Source organism: Pseudophryne corroboree, chromosome 6 (assembly GCF_028390025.1).
Source record: "Pseudophryne corroboree isolate aPseCor3 chromosome 6, aPseCor3.hap2, whole genome shotgun sequence".
Classification (NCBI taxonomy): Eukaryota; Metazoa; Chordata; class Amphibia; order Anura; family Myobatrachidae; genus Pseudophryne; species Pseudophryne corroboree.
In genome coordinates, this window is record NC_086449.1 from 269,076,873 (window position 1) to 269,097,118 (window position 20,246).

The 20,246-nt window shown below is 42.4% G+C and overlaps 2 protein-coding genes across 3 annotated transcripts in view; one reads left to right on the plus strand and one right to left on the minus strand.

Moving 5' to 3' along the window:
* The window catches only part of SLC30A4 (solute carrier family 30 member 4), a 61,551-nt gene extending 54,865 nt beyond the window's left edge, over positions 1–6,686 (plus strand). The window contains exons 6-7 of the mRNA XM_063926010.1: positions 3,366–3,500; positions 4,696–6,686. Coding sequence (XP_063782080.1) covers positions 3,366–3,500; positions 4,696–4,844 — 284 coding nt within the window. The 3' untranslated portion in view covers positions 4,845–6,686. The remainder of the gene's footprint in view (positions 1–3,365; positions 3,501–4,695) is intronic.
* The window catches only part of AFG2B (AFG2 AAA ATPase homolog B), a 116,155-nt gene continuing 102,561 nt past the window's right edge, over positions 6,653–20,246 (minus strand). The window contains exons 7-9 of one of the 2 annotated variants that reach the window (XM_063926008.1): positions 9,041–9,175; positions 7,740–7,865; positions 6,653–6,948 (exon numbers count right to left, since the gene is read on the minus strand). In XM_063926008.1, coding sequence (XP_063782078.1) covers positions 6,793–6,948; positions 7,740–7,865; positions 9,041–9,175 — 417 coding nt within the window. In that variant the 3' untranslated portion in view covers positions 6,653–6,792. Of the gene's footprint in view, positions 6,949–7,739; positions 7,866–7,952; positions 8,051–9,040; positions 9,176–20,246 lie in introns of those variants that run through there. The other variant, XM_063926009.1, reaches the window with a different exon arrangement.

Below are 20,246 nucleotides of genomic sequence, written 5' to 3' on the forward strand. Positions count from 1 at the left end.
AGTCAGCTGGAGATGGTGGTGTAGGACCTCCAGGGAATGCACCAGGAGCAGCAGGTCATCCAAATAAGGAAGTATTTTGACTCCCTGATGACGTAGCTACGCCGCCATAACCACCACAGTTTTGGTAAATACCCACAGCACATGGGAAAGTCCAAAAGGCAATTCCTGAAATTGGTAATGTTGGTGAAGAATAGCAAACTGCAGCTATTGTTGATGAGAGGGTGCTATAGGGACATGAAGGTAAGCATCTTGGGGACTTCATCGTGTCTCTAGACATCCAACTTCCATTACTAGAACAATGGAACGTAGGGTTTCTATATAGAACGTGGGTACTATGACAAACTTGAGAGATTTGAGGTTTTAGGATGGGTCGATGAGACCCATTGGTAGTGTTCACTCTAGGCTGTTTTAGCAGGGCGCCGCGCCCTGCCCGATTTTTTTTTTTTTTTTTTTTTTTTTTTAAGGGCAAAACCCCGCCCTGCCCTTTCTGTGGCGCCCTGCTAAAACAGCCGCCCGCTTTCTGCCCTCTCAGCATGTAAAGATGCTGCGCGCATGCGCACGGCATCCATTCACGCTGTCAGAGAGCTTGGTGGAAGCCCAGCACCTCCGTAGGTGCTGGGCACGCCCCCAACAGTGACGGCGCCGGCCGCCCCAGTCTGTGGACTGAACCGCCCACTTGCATTACGTGCAAGTGACCACGCCCCTTATTTGCATGGCCACGTCCCCTTTGGCGCGCGCGGTTGTGCCCCTCACGGACACGCGCCCTGCCCGTCCCCTAGAGTGAACATTACATTGGGTTTCTGCACCAGGAATAGTGTTGAATAGAACCCAAAAAAATAAAATAAAATATCTCCCAGCGCTTATAATTCTCAAGTGTATCAATATATTTCCTACTATAGTAGCCGAAGTATTCAAATTTATAAATTTGAGTACTTCGGCTACTATAGTAGGAAATATATTGATACACTTGAGAATTATAAGCGCTAAGAGATATTTTATTTTATTTTTTTGGTTCAGATTTTAAGAGGCTAGTGGAAAGCCTTTTTTTCTCCATAGCAGCTGTAACTGATCAAGTGAGGTGAACAAGCGCAGTCCTCAAATCCCCCTTTTTTTTTTAATAGAACCTAGTCTTGTGAGCATGGGACTGGTACTCCTGATTGCAGGAGGGATTGAATAACCTTCTGTAGGACCAAAGCCTTGCTGGGGTCTGAAGGGTGGCCTGTGCAAAAGAATTGTTAAGAGGGCCATCTCTTGAAAGAGACGGCATACCCGTGAGAGACCACTTCTTGCACCAAGTCATCTGTTTTAGTTTGTAGTGTGCAAACTGGAGACGTCGTCCTCACATCCTGGGGTCCCCCAGAAGGAGGCCTGTCCTGTCAGACAGTGGGCATATAGTCATGTTTGGTTGGTGGCTGTCTTGCAGCCTATGCCTGCTTGGACCTAGGTTTTGTAGTTTTAGTAGACATTTGTCTAGGGAATGATAGGCCTTTGGCTTTGCCTTGTGGGCGAAAGGCACAAAAAGTAGAGGTCCGAGCTCATGGTATAGTGGCAGAGGAGGGCATGAATGCTGCCTTGGCAGACCAATTCTGCCCCGAACAGGCTATCCCCTGTGAAATTTAAGAATTCTAAGGCCTTCTTAGAATCCATGTCCGCTTTCCATGAGCAGAGCCAGAGGATGCGTCGAGCAAGCACTGAGGTAGCCAACGCTTTTGGGGCCAGGAGACCATCGTCCAAAACTGCCTCACTTAAATAAGAGGCATAGTCTCTGATTTTTGCAATGTACGACAGACTATCTTGTGACATGTCTGAGGGAAGTCCATCTTCTCGAGCGTCAGTCCAATGTTCAGTCGCTTTGGGCACCCAGGTGGCTGCCACAGTAGGCCTGATGATAGTGCCTATAAGGTAGTAGATAAACTTGACATAGGTTTTCATCCTCCTATCCGTAGTCTCCTTTAAGGAAGATGTTGAATTAATAGGTATGGTGGATGATTTCACCAAACGTATGAGAGTCTACTGGTGGAGTAGAACAAGGTAGAAAGAAGGTAAATGCTTAGGTAGCGGAAACTGTTTTTTCCTGATTCATGCCTTAGCTCTATAAGCTACTCAGACAGAGGAAACTCTGCCTTAATCACCTCTCTGCGCTTAAATAGCTGCAGTTTTTGTTTGGTTTAGGAGTAGGTTTGTCTTCTTCAACTTTCAGGATAGATTTGACAGCTACTACATGTGCAGACACATCCAGTGTCAAGTGAGCCACCTCCCCTCTTGAGGGGAACTCTGTGAGTGAGATAGAAGTCTCCTCTTCCTTACCAGATGATGCCTCTGAATCTGATTGGTGTAGATTGAGAGTAGACGGTACGCTTAATGGCCCTAAAGGGCAAAAGCCTGTCCTTTTGTAACATCTGCTGGAAAGCCATAGAGGTTTGTGTTAAGCTCTCTACCGAAGTAGAGCGTGTCCACCCAAGGTGGATTCATGGTTGTGACTGGTATAGCGGAGGCATGGCTGAGACTGATGTAGCAGTATGTACCTGCTGAGGAATTCCCACAGGGGGAATAATTGCAGGAGTAGCCAGGCAGTTGACTATCTGACTCGGTAACTGAGAAGAATAAGCCCATGGGGGTTCCTTCTCAGAGACTGAAGGTGCTGGTTAGGTGGGATATAACAAGCTGCATATAACCCGTCCTGTATACTGTCCTAAGGTGACATAGGACTTACATGAGGTTAATAGAGATATGTCAGCCTCCATGCAACCTTTGCCAGACATGGCTGCTAGGGAATTATCGAACACAGTATAGTAATAGGCAGTGAGCAATGCTGCTGTAATATGACTAGCTTTACCAGCCCAAAGATCTGTGAATAAAGCAGAACCCTTTAACACCTGGATTTAAGGTAACGGGATAGAAAGAAAGGGGTAATTATATGCTGACAGGAGAAAAAAGCGGACAGCAGAGCTAGCACAAGTCGCATGCAATGCAGAATACAGTATAAATGCAATTTAAGTATACGGCAATGGGCACTAAATCAGCGGGATGTAGTTATGTGACCGGTGGTCAGGAGACCGCCGGTCACTATACCGACAGCTACATCCCGACCCCCTCTAAATCCCGACACTCGGCAGGCTGACTAGCAGGTTCTCTTTCCACTTGTGTACCCCAGTGTACCCCGCTGCAGAAATATGAATGTCTTGTTTATAAATTCTTTTATCTAAAGTTTAGTGCAGTTACATTTAAACAGTTGTGCGAGTGATCATTACATTAGTACTTGTGCAAGATTCCTGTAATGTGTATCTGTATAATTAGCAGAATAGTTGTGGAATTTGTTTTAAACTGTACTAAATGTCACAATAAATGTAATTACTTTATTCCAGGAGTTCCAAAACACCTAAATGTGGATCACATCAAAGAAGACATGATGAAAATAGATGATGTATTTTCAGTAGAAGACCTTAATGTCTGGTCACTGACAACAGGAAAATCCACAGCCATAATCCGTTTACAACTAAGTAAGTGCATTGCACCAATTTGTGTTCACAGCAGATAAAAAAACTTACACTTTGTCCTTGGTTTAAGATACCATTTGAAGTGTGCTCTTAGTACAAAGGGGGTGATCAGACCTGATCGCACGCAAGCGTTTTTTTTGCAGTGCTGCGATCAGGTAGTTGCCGCCTACAGGGGGAGGGGGTAGTTGATGTGAAGGGGTGCAAACGCTTGGGCAGAGAGCTGCACAAACAAAAGGTTTGTGCAGTCTCTGCACAGCTCAGGACTTACTCAGCCGCTGCAATGATCTGGCCAGGAGCTGACGTCCGGAATCCTCCCTCCACACGGCCGGGCACGCCTGCGTTTTTCCGGATACTCTCTGGAAATGATCAGTTGACACCCACAAACGGCCTCTTCCTGTCAATCTTCTTGCAATCGCTGATGCGATCGCTTTCTTCGTTAAATCTGTCGCTGTCCGGAGATCCCCGGCGGCTGACGCGCCTGTGCATTGTGGAGCAAACACATGTGCAGTTCAGACCCGATAGCACCACTGCAAAAAAAAAAAAAAAAAAGCTAGCGTGCGATCGGGTCTGAATGACCCCCAAAGTGCACTATGCGGCTTGGAGGCTAAGTGAGAGTTCCTTTGCCATAGAACTACATTGTATTATTTGGAGCGTTGATGTGTACGAAAGCTGACATGAATGCTCCGTCCATAGCTGTTAGTGTGTGTCCACACAGGTCTAATTTCTTTCCTGTTCTTGGGCTATCCCACAAGATAACTGGCAATACAAGGGGCGGGATATCCACCTTTCTACTATGTGGGTAGGGAGCAGTGCTGAAAGTAGCGTGGTACGGAGTACCATTAAGAAGTATGGTGGTGGTACTCTGTATAATTTATAAGGGTATTTTTGTGTGTGGAACATAAAATGGTGTCAGTGGCATAACTGTGTGGTATAATATGTAATAGGCATTACGGTGTCTGTAATGGATGTTACGGTGTCTGGTATAATGTGTAATGGGCATTATGGTGTGTGGCAAAATGTGTAAGGGCAGTACAGTGTGTCATGTAGCCACTCCCCTAGTTTCATGTGGCCATGCCCATTTTTACTATCCGTACCACTAAGAAAAATGTCTACTTGCACCTGTGGTAGGGAGCAGTATTTAGGTGGAGAAGCATGTCTGATGATGGACAAATCCATTTAACTTATACTTGTTTCCCAGGTCCTGGCTCTTCATCAAAGTGGGAGGAAGTTCAAAGCAAAGCGAGACACATACTACTAAACACGTATGGAATGTACAAGTGCTTTATTCAGATGCAGAGTTACAGGCAAGAAGAGAGCACAGCATGTGCCAACTGTTCCAGTGCCTAAGTCCCGTGGACTGCTGCCTTACCACAGACCTATCCCAATACAGCAATACTTGCTAACTTTGAATGTTTGATGAAGCAAGTGTATGTACTCTGTGGCACACCTCCTCAATAGAAGCACACTTATTTTTTTTTTAGTGGAACCCTTGATCCCTACAGATGGAGGAAATGCTCGATAGTGAAATAAGACCAATTTTAAAGTGCTGTTTACAGATTTAAGCACGTTTGCACAAATCTCAGACCTAGGGCTAGAAGAAGGAAGCCCTGCGACGAGGACCCAAAGTTATCCACTGTTTGATGGATGATACAGGTTAACATTTGTATTTAATAGGACATAATTAGTTACTATTAAACATATATAGCATATTGTGTCATGCTCCCATCAGCAGAACCTTACACACCCTTGCTTCTTTCTGAAGTTCAAGCACTTATGTTACTTCATTCCAGAGCAGGTGTTGTTTCTATAAAACATTACCTTGCACAGCAGGTTAATAATATATTTTTACTGCCTCCAATGCACATTAGACTGTAGTGTGTATATATAAATACTCACTCTGCTTCTAATCCAGCAGTAATACAATCAACTCTTATTAGCTCTGACAAACTTCTGAATCTGATGATTTACGAGAGGATAGGAGTAAAGATTTACAGACTGATTTGACTATTGCAGAATAAGTAATTGCCATCATTGTCTGAAGGTGGAACTATTTTCTTTACCAGTATTTTTGCCTGTTGCCATGAAAGTGCTGCCCTTGTGATAGTGCTGCTTACAGTATATGGAGTGTAAGCATGAGATCATGTATGAACTTACATTTCAGATGTCACCCCAGGCTGCTGGAATTTAATCTGTGCGGCCAACTCGTATAACCACAGGCCAGTGTTATTCATAGATTAGATGTAGAGAAAAACATTTCATATAGCCTGCCAAACTGACTATAACAAGGGTATTTGAGATAGATATATATATATAAAAAAAATTTTATTGCTCATTTGGCCACAAGATGGCATTTCAGTTAATATTGTATCCTTGCAGAGCAAGCGACATGACAGCTCACACTGTTTAAATGAAAATATGCTGCAACTGTATCTTCCATTTCTTTTACCAAACATGAACACTGATATATGAAGAAGAAACAAACACTACTTAAGGAAGTTTCTTTCAGGCTTTGGTAAGATGACCATCCTGTACTTGATCTAGGCAGTGTTATATCCAATTAGAAGGACCAGATTTCTAACATGCACTTTTATAGGACAATGGTTCTATGCCATACCATCACCATTGGGTTATTTGAACATTCACTTTTCTTTTTTTTTTTGTTGCTATTTTAGCTTGTACATAAACCGAAGATAGTATATTTTATTAAACCAGTACTAAGTGGATTTTACCCACTGGCTATACATGACAAAATAAAAAGCCAATGTAAAAAAAAAAAAGTATTTGTAAAAGCCAAAGTAGTAAGTTGTGGTTATTAACCTTTGAGCCCTGGGGCTCATGTGCAGTCTCCTTCCACTGAAGCTTTAGCGCAGAAGAAGATTATTGGGTTTACAATCCAACAAGTGCAGAGCTAGACCATGTGTGAGAGCTGTATGTATTAAAATATATTTTCCCTGCCCCTCACCAGCATAAATGCACTGAACACAAGTGTGAAGATGTTGGTGACAAAGTTTAAGTGTAATAGTGATTGTGCTTCAGTTTGTGTTACCACTTTACGTGAACTTCATTAATGTTCTTCCTCCTGCAAATGATTTATAATAAGTTCTTGGCACATTATTTCTGTAAGAAAATAAGGTTGGTACTGAAATTGCACAACACAGTGTTTATAATAAAATATTTATTACATGGCTATTGGTATTAATCCTTGCAATAAAGCTTGTTCCACTTCTATTTCTACATAATGCAATAATACATGTATGTCAGTTCTTGTTGTATTATAAAGTAGTCTGTTTTCCATTTAACCCATTATTCCTGTATGACCCTGCAGTTTCTTATAGGCCATTAGGTCCCTGGCATTCAGAGATGGAGTCAGAGATGCTAAAGCCTGTTGGAAATGCTCTTGTTTCACGCAGGAAGCCTGTAGTCCACTCAGGTGTAATGCAACTAAGGCAGCCTGCAGGTGTAAACACACAAAATGATTTTCATTGTATGGTCATACAACTTTTTTTGCCTATACTCAAATGACACAAACCCTTTTTTATAGAGGAGGTAATGTTTCATTAGTTAAAGCAGTAAAATATGTTTCATATCAAGCAAAAAGTTACAACAGGTTGGTGTGTACTAAATATATATATATATATTTATATATTTATTTATTTTTTATTTATGTATACCATCCCTCACTCATGACTAATTCTCTTATTTGCCAATATGTTAGGAAGCTGAAATGTAACCGGTATTTTTCAGGTGGAAAATAGGAAAACTATAGAATTAGAATTTTAATAAACCTTCCCTAAGGGGATGAAAAGCGGGTTGAAATAATGACGTCATTACTGATATGTAGCTTGCGGTGCATGAACGATAACACCCAACAGGACAATGGGATCAAAATTCGGATTGCACCTCCAGTGGGTGGAATTTAATAAACTACAAAAATGGTCCTGTCATTTTTTACCGTATCTGCTACGGGTGCTTCTCAGGTAAACCCAAGAACCGTGGATTAATATTTACTTACGTTAAGACGTCTCAAATTTACATCTCTATAGATTTACTAATTCTTTTACACTAATTTATATTTACAACCCTGAAAATCAGAAACTACCATGTGAAGAATGGGTAGAACAGCTAGTAAATAGAATAAATACCTATAATTAAAAGAATACTCCACCCAACAGGAGTACCAGCCATTCATGATAAATCATGCCTTAACCCACTGTACCCTCTAAACATGAATCATTTTCTCACCTCTTTGCAGAGATTTTGAAGGTCTGCCCCAGAGTAGTATGAAGTAGCTGCTGCCAGGCGCTCCAGACAGACATCACTAGCTAGTGGCACACTACTAGTGCAGAGTTTTAGTATAGACAAACGTGCCTGCCAGAAGGAAAGGTGCAAATGTGAGATGCCTAAACTACAATACACAAAAGATTTCCGAAGCACATTCCAAATAAACCTTTATCCAAAGGACTTTATTATGTAAGATTCAATAACCTTGTACTGAAAGCTGGTGGGAAGATTCAACTGCGTTTGGTAATAAAAAACACAACACCACCTGCACCCTGGTAAATAAAATAACATATATTAGGGTCCAACAAACTTTGGCAGCACAATAATTCCTTTGTTCCAGTGCAAGGATTAACATTTTATCACAGCTCAGATTAGTTCTTGCCTCAACAGTCACTGCGATTCATTACGGCCTCAAATTATGTGGCGGCTATTCATTTACTGAACTCGAGCAGGCTGTTCTGGTCATAAACTGCTATCGTAACAATGTAGTGCCCATGAGAGCTGCTTACTATTTGGTATCTCCCCGTCCAAAAAAACAACCAGGCATGTAATATACTGTAGGTTAAAAGGCAACATTGCCGGGGAAGATTAAGTATACAATTAGTATTTTTACATTAGCACACATCGGGCAGTGTGTATACCCGATATACCACCCCGCTGTTAGCGATATCTTCTGGCCGATCCTGCTGCAGGGCATACAGAAGACATTGCTAACGATGTTGCAGCAGGACATCCCGAGCCTCTCCGTCGGCAAGTGTGTATGCCCTTGGCAAAGCAGGGTCCCACCACCCACTGGATAGGCTGGGTGCACACGTCATCTAGTGTGTACCCAGCTTTACAGTGGGCAAGGCCTTTTTATAACGGGTATGGGTCGTTAGGTCGACAGTCATTAGGTCAACCACTGAAGGTCGACATGGGCATTAAGTCGCCAGGTGAAAAGGTCGACAGTAGTTTTTTGTACTTTTTTTGGTGTAGTTTTCTTCGTAAAGTGACGGGGAACCCCAATTAGTGCACCGTGTCCCCTCCAATCGTAGTCCACGTGGATCGTCAAGTATATAAAAAGCCAAAAAATTAAAAATGTGAAAAACTCATGTCGACCTTTTGACCTGTCGACCTATTGACCATGTTGACCTAATGACTGTCAACCTATGCTGTGTCGACCTAACGACTGTATGCCTTTATAACAACATATGAGTAGCTCGGACGAGAGCAATGAACGGTCTGCAATTATTTAACTCCCAAATTAAAAACACACCCATTACCTCCTCATCGGGTGGTGGTATGTACAGGAGCTTGTCCAGTCTTCCTGGCCGCAGTAAAGCATCATCCAAAACATCTGGCCTGTTTGTAGCAGCCACAATCATCACCAGTTTGTTTACAACTTCCTTCATTTCCATCTGAAAGTAACAAATTGCAGAGGGAGGTTAGGGAATACTGTATTTCTGCAGCGGGGTACATTGGTTTCCACAGGGAAAACATTGGGGTTTAGAGATGGATCTTGATCCATAGGCACCAACAGGCTAAAGCTTTAGACTGTCCCAGAATGCATTGGGGCCTCCTCTATAACCCCGCCTCCAGGCACTGGAGCTCATTTTCAAGTTGGTGCCTGCAGAAGCATGTCACTTAACGGGGGCTGCACTGGGCAGCCCTGAAAAAGCTTTTAGAAGACTTCAAGGGCAGCAGCACTTACATGTCAGGGTGACATTCTGTGCTGCGGCTCCGTCACCTCCCCACTGGCTCTGTTCCTGGGTACTTGCAGCGGAGACGCTCCGGTTCTAGGCACACGGTCGCAGACGCTTTCCTGGTTCGCGTGGCTGCCACAGAAGGGAGGGGGAAGAGGGTCCCCCAGGCGCAACCCGCCCTTAAATCAGGTTCCGGTCGCAGTCTAGGGAGACGGACTGCGACGCTGGCGTGGACTCTGTAACAGAGCAGGGACCCCACTATTTCCACCAGGGCAGAGGAGTACAGGTCGGATATGTTAATGTCCACTTTATTAAGACTCCATAGTACCAGGTGAAGTCCAACATAGGGGAGAAGGCGCTTGACCGAGTGTGGGATGGAAGGTAGATAGTAACTAGGTCGACAGGGTCTTTAGGTCGACATGAGTTTTTAATGTTTTTTTGGTGTCGTTTTCTCCATAGAGTGACCGGGAACCCCAATTAGTGCACCGTGTCCCCTCTCCATGCTTCAGGCAAGGCCAGATTACCGTTCCAATCGTAGTCCACGTGGATCGTTTAGTATGAAATGGTTCAAAAAAAAAAAAGAAAAAAAATCGAGAAAAACTCATGGCGACCTTTTGACCTAGAACATGTTGACTTAGAGACCCTGTCAATCTAGTTACTGTCGACCAATATAGTGTCGACCTAGAGACTGGATCCCGCTTGACCTGTAGCCCATCCCCCGGCCCAGGGCACCATTCTACTAGTGAGTGTTCCTGCCCTGGAACTGGCCGCCATTTTCTAAAATAGCTGTGACTGGTCAGCGCCGTGGTTTTACAAACACTTAAATATTCTACATGTCAATATTAAGACAGCGTTAGTTAAGAATAAGTGTACCTGTGCCAGAATATATTGTAAGAGTATTCTGATATATACATCCGGTCTTCAGACCGTGCATTGTTTATATATACACACACACACACACACACACATATATATATATATATATATATATATATATACAGTATATATATAAAATTTCCGGGCATCCGCACAATACTGAATCTCTAGAGGACAACACGGTGGTGCTCAACTCCAAGGAATTTCGGGTTCCTGATAATAGTCTTTTGAAAAAAGAGGGCACTCACCAACAATTTCTAAAAGAAGGTCAGAAGGTCATTTATTGGTACATTCGTAGGTCGACGTTTCGATCACATCCCAGTGATCTTTGTCAGGACAACAAAGCAGTGTTGTGTGGTGACAGAGCACCAGAAGCAGAGTGTCAGACATGTTCAACATATACAGGTATTTATACCATCATCAATTTGAATATCCAAGCCCCACCTACATGTGTCACTTCCTGTTAAGTAATCAACTACAAGTATTAAAGCCTTATGTTGTAATACATTGCTGTTACAAGAGAAGTCAGTATCAATCCTTAATGTTGGCACCCCAAACAGGGTAACATATACTTTAAATCGTGCTAGTAGTCTTAGAGAGCGCCGAACACATAAACCAGGAAATGGTCCGTGCGTTCCAACAGCTCTTGGAACGCACGCGCTAACCGGAAGTCTAGTTTAAGGAGCCGAAAACAAAGAGACAAAGAGTGCCGGTGCGTTCCAGCACCACATGGAACGCACAGCATATATCGGAAGTGACGCACATGTCAACCGGAAATGACGCTCAAGTCATCACACCCGGAGTGATACGCGTCGTCATGACAATAGTATAATCGCATCAAAGGGGCAGTATTACCAAATAATTATCATTAGGTCAGCCAGGAATAACAGATAGATGATGGTGTACAATTTCTTCCAAAATTAAAATTAAAACATAACTTTTAATAATGCCATTAAAACTTAACAAATATGTTAATACAATGATATATATTATAATAAAATGATATATATTTTATAGGCCTCCGGAGACAAGGGGATTTAACGAGGCCGCCATAATAATGGCTGGCGTCAAGAAAGCCACAATGTACTCAAACAAAGGCCACATATATATCAATATGTCTGAATAAAATAGAAATACACCATGACTATAGACTATCCCAAAAAAATCCCATACGGGTTTGCTTCATTGAGACCTAGTGGAATAAGTGTCTCTAATTCAAAGATCCACCGTGATTCACGCCGTTTCAATCTCAATTCCCTATCACCACCTCGGATCGAAGGTGGGATATGGTCAATTAGCATACATTTTAGACTTGAAACTGAGTGCTTGTGATGTAACCAGTGTTTGGCTACTGGTTTGTCCGTTTTATTGGTCTCCAGAGCCTGTCTGATAGAGTAACGGTGGTTCGCCATACGTTCGCGGAAACACCGTGTCGTAAGTCCCACATAGTACAGCCCACAGGGGCAGATGATAATGTAAATCACAAAATCAGACGTACACGACAGCTTGTGTTTAATTGGGATTCGTTTTCCACTTTGTGGGTGAACAAAAGAAGATCCACTCATCATAGATCTGCAGGTTGTACAGTCCGGACACCGGAAACAGCCTAATTTCCTCCTCGCCAGCCATGTTTGATTTGCGATACGTGGTTGCAGAGTAGAACGCATCAGCAACTGTCGCAAGTTAGGCCCTCTGCGGTAGGAATGCATTGGAGGTCTTTGGCTCAGACCCTCCAGTTTGGCATCTGATGCAACTATAGGCCAGTGTTTCCTGATTGTTTTTTCAGCATTCTTGGACTTTGTGTCAAACGTGGAAGTGAAAATAAGCCGGCCAGGCTCAAGTCTTGATGTAGGTTTCTGACCAATACTTTTGTGTTTGACCTTGGCCTTCCTAAGGCATCTGGAGACAACCTTCAGTGAGTACCCTCTCGCAAGAAACCTCTCAGACATTTCGGAGAGCTGTTGATCAGCAGTGTCCATTGAAGAGTTGTTACGTAACACACGTAGGAATTGAGAGATAGGCATACTTTCTTTTAAGCTCTCTGGGTGGTGGCTTGTTGCAAACAGCAGTGTGTTCCTATCTGTTTGTTTGCGGAACAGGGTAGATCCTAAGTGGGTACCTTCTCGGAAAATCGTAACATCAAGGAAATTGATACAGTCATGGTGTATTTCATAGGTGAACCGAATGGGACTATCAATTGTATTCAAATACTGAACCATTCCATGAAACTCGGACTCAGTGCCCCTCCACAAAACAAATATATCATCAATATAGCGGCCGAAATATACCAACTTATCTCCAAATTTGGGGATAATATGTGTATTCTCATACTGATGCATAAATAAATTAGCATATGCTGGCGCCAAGTTGGAACCCATGGCGGTCCCGTTGCACTGGAGGTAAAAGTCAGTACCATAGCAGAAATGATTTTTACTTAGAACAAGTTCTGCCAGTGTTATCAAAAATTCAGTGGGGGGACCACCATGAGTACCACTACTCAGCGCCAACCTCAATGCTTCAAGTCCAGCAGAGTGGGGGATCACTGTATACAGTGAGTTGACATCCATTGATGCCAAAAACACATCATCATGAATGTCACCAATCTTATAGATCTTATCAAGAAAATCACCCGTGTCCCTGATAAAACTCCACATATTGCTCACAAGTGGTTGTAAAAAACTATCTACAAATCGAGCTATCGGTTGCAGAAGAGAATCGTTGGCCGATATAATGGGGCGTCCAGGGGGGGTATCAAGGGATTTATGAATTTTCGGCAATGTGTAAAGGATTGGACACACCGGGTGATCAACAGTGAGATACATGGCAATCTGCGCATCAATCCAGTTGTTCTGGAGACCCATTGAAATAGTGGAGTCTACAAGTTTTTTTATCCCTGGCATGGGATTCTGAGTAATTTTACAATAGGTCTGAGTGTCTGACAGTTGTTGCATTATTTCTCTATTGTACTTGGCCCAATCCTGTACCACTATCGCCCCGCCTTTATCGGCTGGGCGGATCACAATTTGATCATTGTTCTTAAGTGCCTGGAGTGCTAGCCTCTGTTGTTTATTGAGGTTATCATATGTATGGTCACCCCTCTGTTGTTTCATTTCATGTTCAGTTAGTCTAAGAAACGATTTAATACTAGGATTGTGAGAAATAGGGTCAAAGCTACTGGGTTTTGAAAAGGTGTGATCCCGAGGGGTCTCACAGAGCTGGTTGGAGAAAAATTCCCTAAGCCTAAGTTTCCTGCCAAACTTAAAGTGATCAACAGACCATTGAAAAGCATCGTGTCTTACTGTAGGGACGAAGGATAGACCCAAAGAAAGGACTTCCATCTCAGTAGTGGAGAGGGATACAGTAGACAAGTTAAAGACAGTGGTTAAGTCTTTGTTCCTTTGGCTTTTTTTGTGTTTCCTCCCGCCCCTCCTTGTCGGGTATTTGGGGGACGTCTTTCCGGGGGAGTGGTATTTTTGCGGGTACCCCGACCTAAAAAATCACCCCTGGGCGGTCTAGAGTCAGTGAATTCACTATCAGAATTGGATTGAGAGGAGCTATCGTATTGTCTCTGTGATCTATATCTGGGATTGTGTTGGAATCTACGTGTGGAATTTCTAGTATCCCCTTTCAGCCACCTGTAAACTTGGTGGTTCGAATAGTCAGAGTTTACGGTGTCCAATTTTTTTCTCTTGAAAGCAATGAGGTCACGTTGGTATGTAGACACTTGCTCCTTAAGTTTATCAATCCAATTCTCTGATTTTTCACGTGTGAGTGTATTAAGATGTAGTGTATTAAACTCAGTGAGTTCTAGTCTGACCTTACCCAGTTCGGTACCCACTTCCTCAATTACAAGAAGAATTAGATCAAGAGAGCATTTGTTCAATACTCCACACCACCGTGTGCAGAATGACAAATTGTTCCGCCCGATGGTGGGAGTATTGCTGACTCTAAAACCACGAGGGATTTTTTTGTTCCTATAATAATCAGAAAGAAATTGACCATGGAGGGTAAGATCTATTTCCCGCTTTCTTAATTTCAACAATTTGTGATACAAATCAATGGGTGTATCGTCTGGTAATCTCTGAAAATCACGGTGATCGAATAAAACTTTTTCAGCGTCATCATCAGTAAGTGAGACAAAATTATTTTGTGCTAGATTCAGCGTGGCCTCATCGAGTATATTACTTGCCCCAAGTGACATAATAGGCAAACAGCTAAACCAACAAAAAAGTTTTCTTTAACAAATAACAATAGACCTTGGACAAGTCTCATGGAATGGTCAGAACTGAAACAATAAGCAGTGATGTCTAAGTCAGAGCTTAAAACAGGCATATAGTTAAAAACAACAGAACAAGCTGATACATTATGCAACTAAAAGCACTGTTACAACCAACACATGCATAGAAACTATTTTTCTTGTGAATCTCACAGGGAAATCAAAAGAGCTAGGTCCACAGGTGCTGGATGGTAGCAATAGTAGAATATACACGTTGCCAAAATGTAAAATTTCCGGGCATCCGCACAATACTGAATCTCTAGAGGACAACACGGTGGTGCTCAACTCCAAGGAATTTCGGGTTCCTGATAATAGTCTTTTGAAAAAAGAGGGCACTCACCAACAATTTCTAAAAGAAGGTCAGAAGGTCATTTATTGGTACATTCGTAGGTCGACGTTTCGATCACATCCCAGTGATCTTTGTCAGGACAACAAAGCAGTGTTGTGTGGTGACAGAGCACCAGAAGCAGAGTGTCAGACATGTTCAACATAGTATCAATCCTTAATAAAATGATATATATATATATGAATAACAGATAGATGATGGTGTACAATTTATTTATTATTATGGCGGCCTCGTTAAATCCCCTTGTCTCCGGAGGCCTATAAAATATATATCATTTTATTATAATATATATCATTGTATTAACATATTTGTTAAGTTTTATGGCATTATTAAAAGTTATGTTTTAATTTTAATTTTGGAAGAAATTGTACACCATCATCTATCTGTTATTCCTGGCTGACCTAATGATAATTATTTGGTAATACTGCCCCTTTGATGCGATTATACTATTGTCATGACGACGCGTATCACTCCGGGTGTGATGACTTGAGCGTCATTTCCGGTTGACATGTGCGTCACTTCCTATATATGCTGTGCGTTCCATGTGGTGCTGGAACGCACCGGCACTCTTTGTCTCTTTGTTTTCGGCTCCTTAAACTAGACTTCCGGTTCACGCGAGTGACTTCCGGTTAGCGCGTGCGTTCCAAGAGCTGTTGGAACGCACGGACCATTTCCTGGTTTATGTGTTCGGCGCTCTCTAAGACTACTAGCACGATTTAAAGTATATGTTACCCTGTTTGGGGTGCCAACATTAAGGATTGATACTGACTTCTCTTGTAACAGCAATGTATTACAACATAAGGCTTTAATACTTGTAGTTGATTACTTAACAGGAAGTGACACATGTAGGTGGGGCTTGGATATTCAAATTGATGATGGTATAAATACCTGTATATGTTGAACATGTCTGACACTCTGCTTCTGGTGCTCTGTCACCACACAACACTGCTTTGTTGTCCTGACAAAGATCACTGGGATGTGATCGAAACGTCGACCTACGAATGTACCAATAAATGACCTTCTGACCTTCTTTTAGAAATTGTTGGTGAGTGCCCTCTTTTTTCAAAAGACTATTATCAGGAACCCGAAATTCCTTGGAGTTGAGCACCACCGTGTTGTCCTCTAGAGATTCAGTATTGTGCGGATGCCCGGAAATTTTACATTTTGGCAACGTGTATATTCTACTATTGCTATCATCCAGCACCTGTGGACCTAGCTCTTTTGATTTCCCTGTGAGATTCACAAGAAAAATAGTTTCTATGCATGTGTTGGTTGTAACAGTGCTTTTAGTTGCATAATGTATCAGCTTGTTCTGTTGTTTTTAACTATATGCCTGTTTTAAGCTCTGACTTAGACATCACTGCTTATTGTTTCAGTTCTGACCATTCCATGAGACTTGTCCAAGGTCTATTGTTATTTGTTAAAGAAAACTTTTTTGTTGGTTTAGCTGTTTGCCTATTATGTCACTTGGGGCAAGTAATATACTCGATGAGGCCACGCTGAATCTAGCACAAAATAATTTTGTCTCACTTACTGATGATGACGCTGAAAAAGTTTTATTCGATCACCGTGATTTTCAGAGATTACCAGACGATACACCCATTGATTTGTATCACAAATTGTTGAAATTAAGAAAGCGGGAAATAGATCTTACCCTCCATGGTCAATTTCTTTCTGATTATTATAGGAACAAAAAAATCCCTCGTGGTTTTAGAGTCAGCAATACTCCCACCATCGGGCGGAACAATTTGTCCTTCTGCACACGGTGGTGTGGAGTATTGAACAAATGCTCTCTTGATCTAATTCTTCTTGTAATTGAGGAAGTGGGTACCGAACTGGGTAAGGTCAGACTAGAACTCACTGAGTTTAATACACTACATCTTAATACACTCACACGTGAAAAATCAGAGAATTGGATTGATAAACTTAAGGAGCAAGTGTCTACATACCAACGTGACCTCATTGCTTTCAAGAGAAAAAAATTGGACACCGTAAACTCTGACTATTCGAACCACCAAGTTTACAGGTGGCTGAAAGGGGATACTAGAAATTCCACACGTAGATTCCAACACAATCCCAGATATAGATCACAGAGACAATACGATAGCTCCTCTCAATCCAATTCTGATAGTGAATTCACTGACTCTAGACCGCCCAGGGGTGATTTTTTAGGTCGGGGTACCCGCAAAAATACCACTCCCCCGGAAAGACGTCCCCCAAATACCCGACAAGGAGGGGCGGGAGGAAACACAAAAAAAGCCAAAGGAACAAAGACTTAACCACTGTCTTTAACTTGTCTACTGTATCCCTCTCCACTACTGAGATGGAAGTCCTTTCTTTGGGTCTATCCTTCGTCCCTACAGTAAGACACGATGCTTTTCAATGGTCTGTTGATCACTTTAAGTTTGGCAGGAAACTTAGGCTTAGGGAATTTTTCTCCAACCAGCTCTGTGAGACCCCTCGGGATCACACCTTTTCAAAACCCAGTAGCTTTGACCCTATTTCTCACAATCCTAGTATTAAATCGTTTCTTAGACTAACTGAACATGAAATGAAACAACAGAGGGGTGACCATACATATGATAACCTCAATAAACAACAGAGGCTAGCACTCCAGGCACTTAAGAACAATGATCAAATTGTGATCCGCCCAGCCGATAAAGGCGGGGCGATAGTGGTACAGGATTGGGCCAAGTACAATAGAGAAATAATGCAACAACTGTCAGACACTCAGACCTATTGTAAAATTACTCAGAATCCCATGCCAGGGATAAAAAAACTTGTAGACTCCACTATTTCAATGGGTCTCCAGAACAACTGGATTGATGCGCAGATTGCCATGTATCTCACTGTTGATCACCCGGTGTGTCCAATCCTTTACACATTGCCGAAAATTCATAAATTCCTTGATACCCCCCCTGGACGCCCCATTATATCGGCCAACGATTCTCTTCTGCAACCGATAGCTCGATTTGTAGATAGTTTTTTACAACCACTTGTGAGCAATATGTGGAGTTTTATCAGGGACACGGGTGATTTTCTTGATAAGATCTATAAGATTGGTGACATTCATGATGATGTGTTTTTGGCATCAATGGATGTCAACTCACTGTATACAGTGATCCCCCACTCTGCTGGACTTGAAGCATTGAGGTTGGCGCTGAGTAGTGGTACTCATGGTGGTCCCCCCACTGAATTTTTGATAACACTGGCAGAACTTGTTCTAAGTAAAAATCATTTCTGCTATGGTACTGACTTTTACCTCCAGTGCAACGGGACCGCCATGGGTTCCAACTTGGCGCCAGCATATGCTAATTTATTTATGCATCAGGATGAGAATACACATATTATCCCCAAATTTGGAGATAAGTTGGTATATTTCGGCCGCTATATTGATGATATATTTGTTTTGTGGAGGGGCACTGAGTCCGAGTTTCATGGAATGGTTCAGTATTTGAATACAATTGATAGTCCCATTCGGTTCACCTATGAAATACACCATGACTGTATCAATTTCCTTGATGTTACGATTTTCCGAGAAGGTACCCACTTAGGATCTACCCTGTTCCGCAAACAAACAGATAGGAACACACTGCTGTTTGCAACAAGCCACCACCCAGAGAGCTTAAAAGAAAGTATGCCTATCTCTCAATTCCTACGTGTGTTACGTAACAACTCTTCAATGGACACTGCTGATCAACAGCTCTCCGAAATGTCTGAGAGGTTTCTTGCGAGAGGGTACTCACCGAAGGTTGTCTCCAGATGCCTTAGGAAGGCCAAGGTCAAACACAAAAGTATTGGTCAGAAACCTACATCAAGACTTGAGCCTGGCCGGCTTATTTTCACTTCCACGTTTGACACAAAGTCCAAGAATGCTGAAAAAACAATCAGGAAACACTGGCCTATAGTTGCATCAGATGCCAAACTGGAGGGTCTGAGCCAAAGACCTCCAATGCATTCCTACCGCAGAGGGCCTAACTTGCGACAGTTGCTGATGCGTTCTACTCTGCAACCACGTATCGCAAATCAAACATGGCTGGCGAGGAGGAAATTAGGCTGTTTCCGGTGTCCGGACTGTACAACCTGCAGATCTATGATGAGTGGATCTTCTTTTGTTCACCCACAAAGTGGAAAACGAATCCCAATTAAACACAAGCTGTCGTGTACGTCTGATTTTGTGATTTACATTATCATCTGCCCCTGTGGGCTGTACTATGTGGGACTTACGACACGGTGTTTCCGCGAACGTATGGCGAACCACCGTTACTCTATCAGACAGGCTCTGGAGACCAATAAAACGGACAAACCAGTAGCCAAACACTGGTTACATCACAAGCACTCAGTTTCAAGTCTAAAATGTATGCTAATTGACCATATCCCACCTTCGATCCGAGGTGGTGATAGGGAATTGAGATTGAAACGGCGTGAATCACGGTGGATCTTTGAATTAGAGACACTTATTCCACTAGGTCTCAATGAAGCAAACCCGTATGGGATTTTTTTGGGATAGTCTATAGTCATGGTGTATTTCTATTTTATTCAGACATATTGATATATATGTGGCCTTTGTTTGAGTACATTGTGGCTTTCTTGACGCCAGCCATTATTATGGCGGCCTCGTTAAATCCCCTTGTCTCCGGAGGCCTATAAAATATATATCATTTTATTATAATATATATCATTGTATTAACATATTTGTTAAGTTTTAATGGCATTATTAAAAGTTATGTTTTAATTTTAATTTTGGAAGAAATTGTACACCATCATCTATCTGTTATTCCTGGCTGACCTAATGATAATTATTTGGTAATACTGCCCCTTTGATGCGATTATACTATTGTCATGACGACGCGTATCACTCCGGGTGTGATGACTTGAGCGTCATTTCCGGTTGACATGTGCGTCACTTCCGATATATGCTGTGCGTTCCATGTGGTGCTGGAACGCACCGGCACTCTTTGTCTCTTTGTTTTCGGCTCCTTAAACTAGACTTCCGGTTCACGCGAGTGACTTCCGGTTAGCGCGTGCGTTCCAAGAGCTGTTGGAACGCACGGACCATTTCCTGGTTTATGTGTTCGGCGCTCTCTAAGACTACTAGCACGATTTAAAGTATATGTTACCCTGTTTGGGGTGCCAACATTAAGGATTGATACTGACTTCTCTTGTAACAGCAATGTATTACAACATAAGGCTTTAATACTTGTAGTTGATTACTTAACAGGAAGTGACACATGTAGGTGGGGCTTGGATATTCAAATTGATGATGGTATAAATACCTGTATATGTTG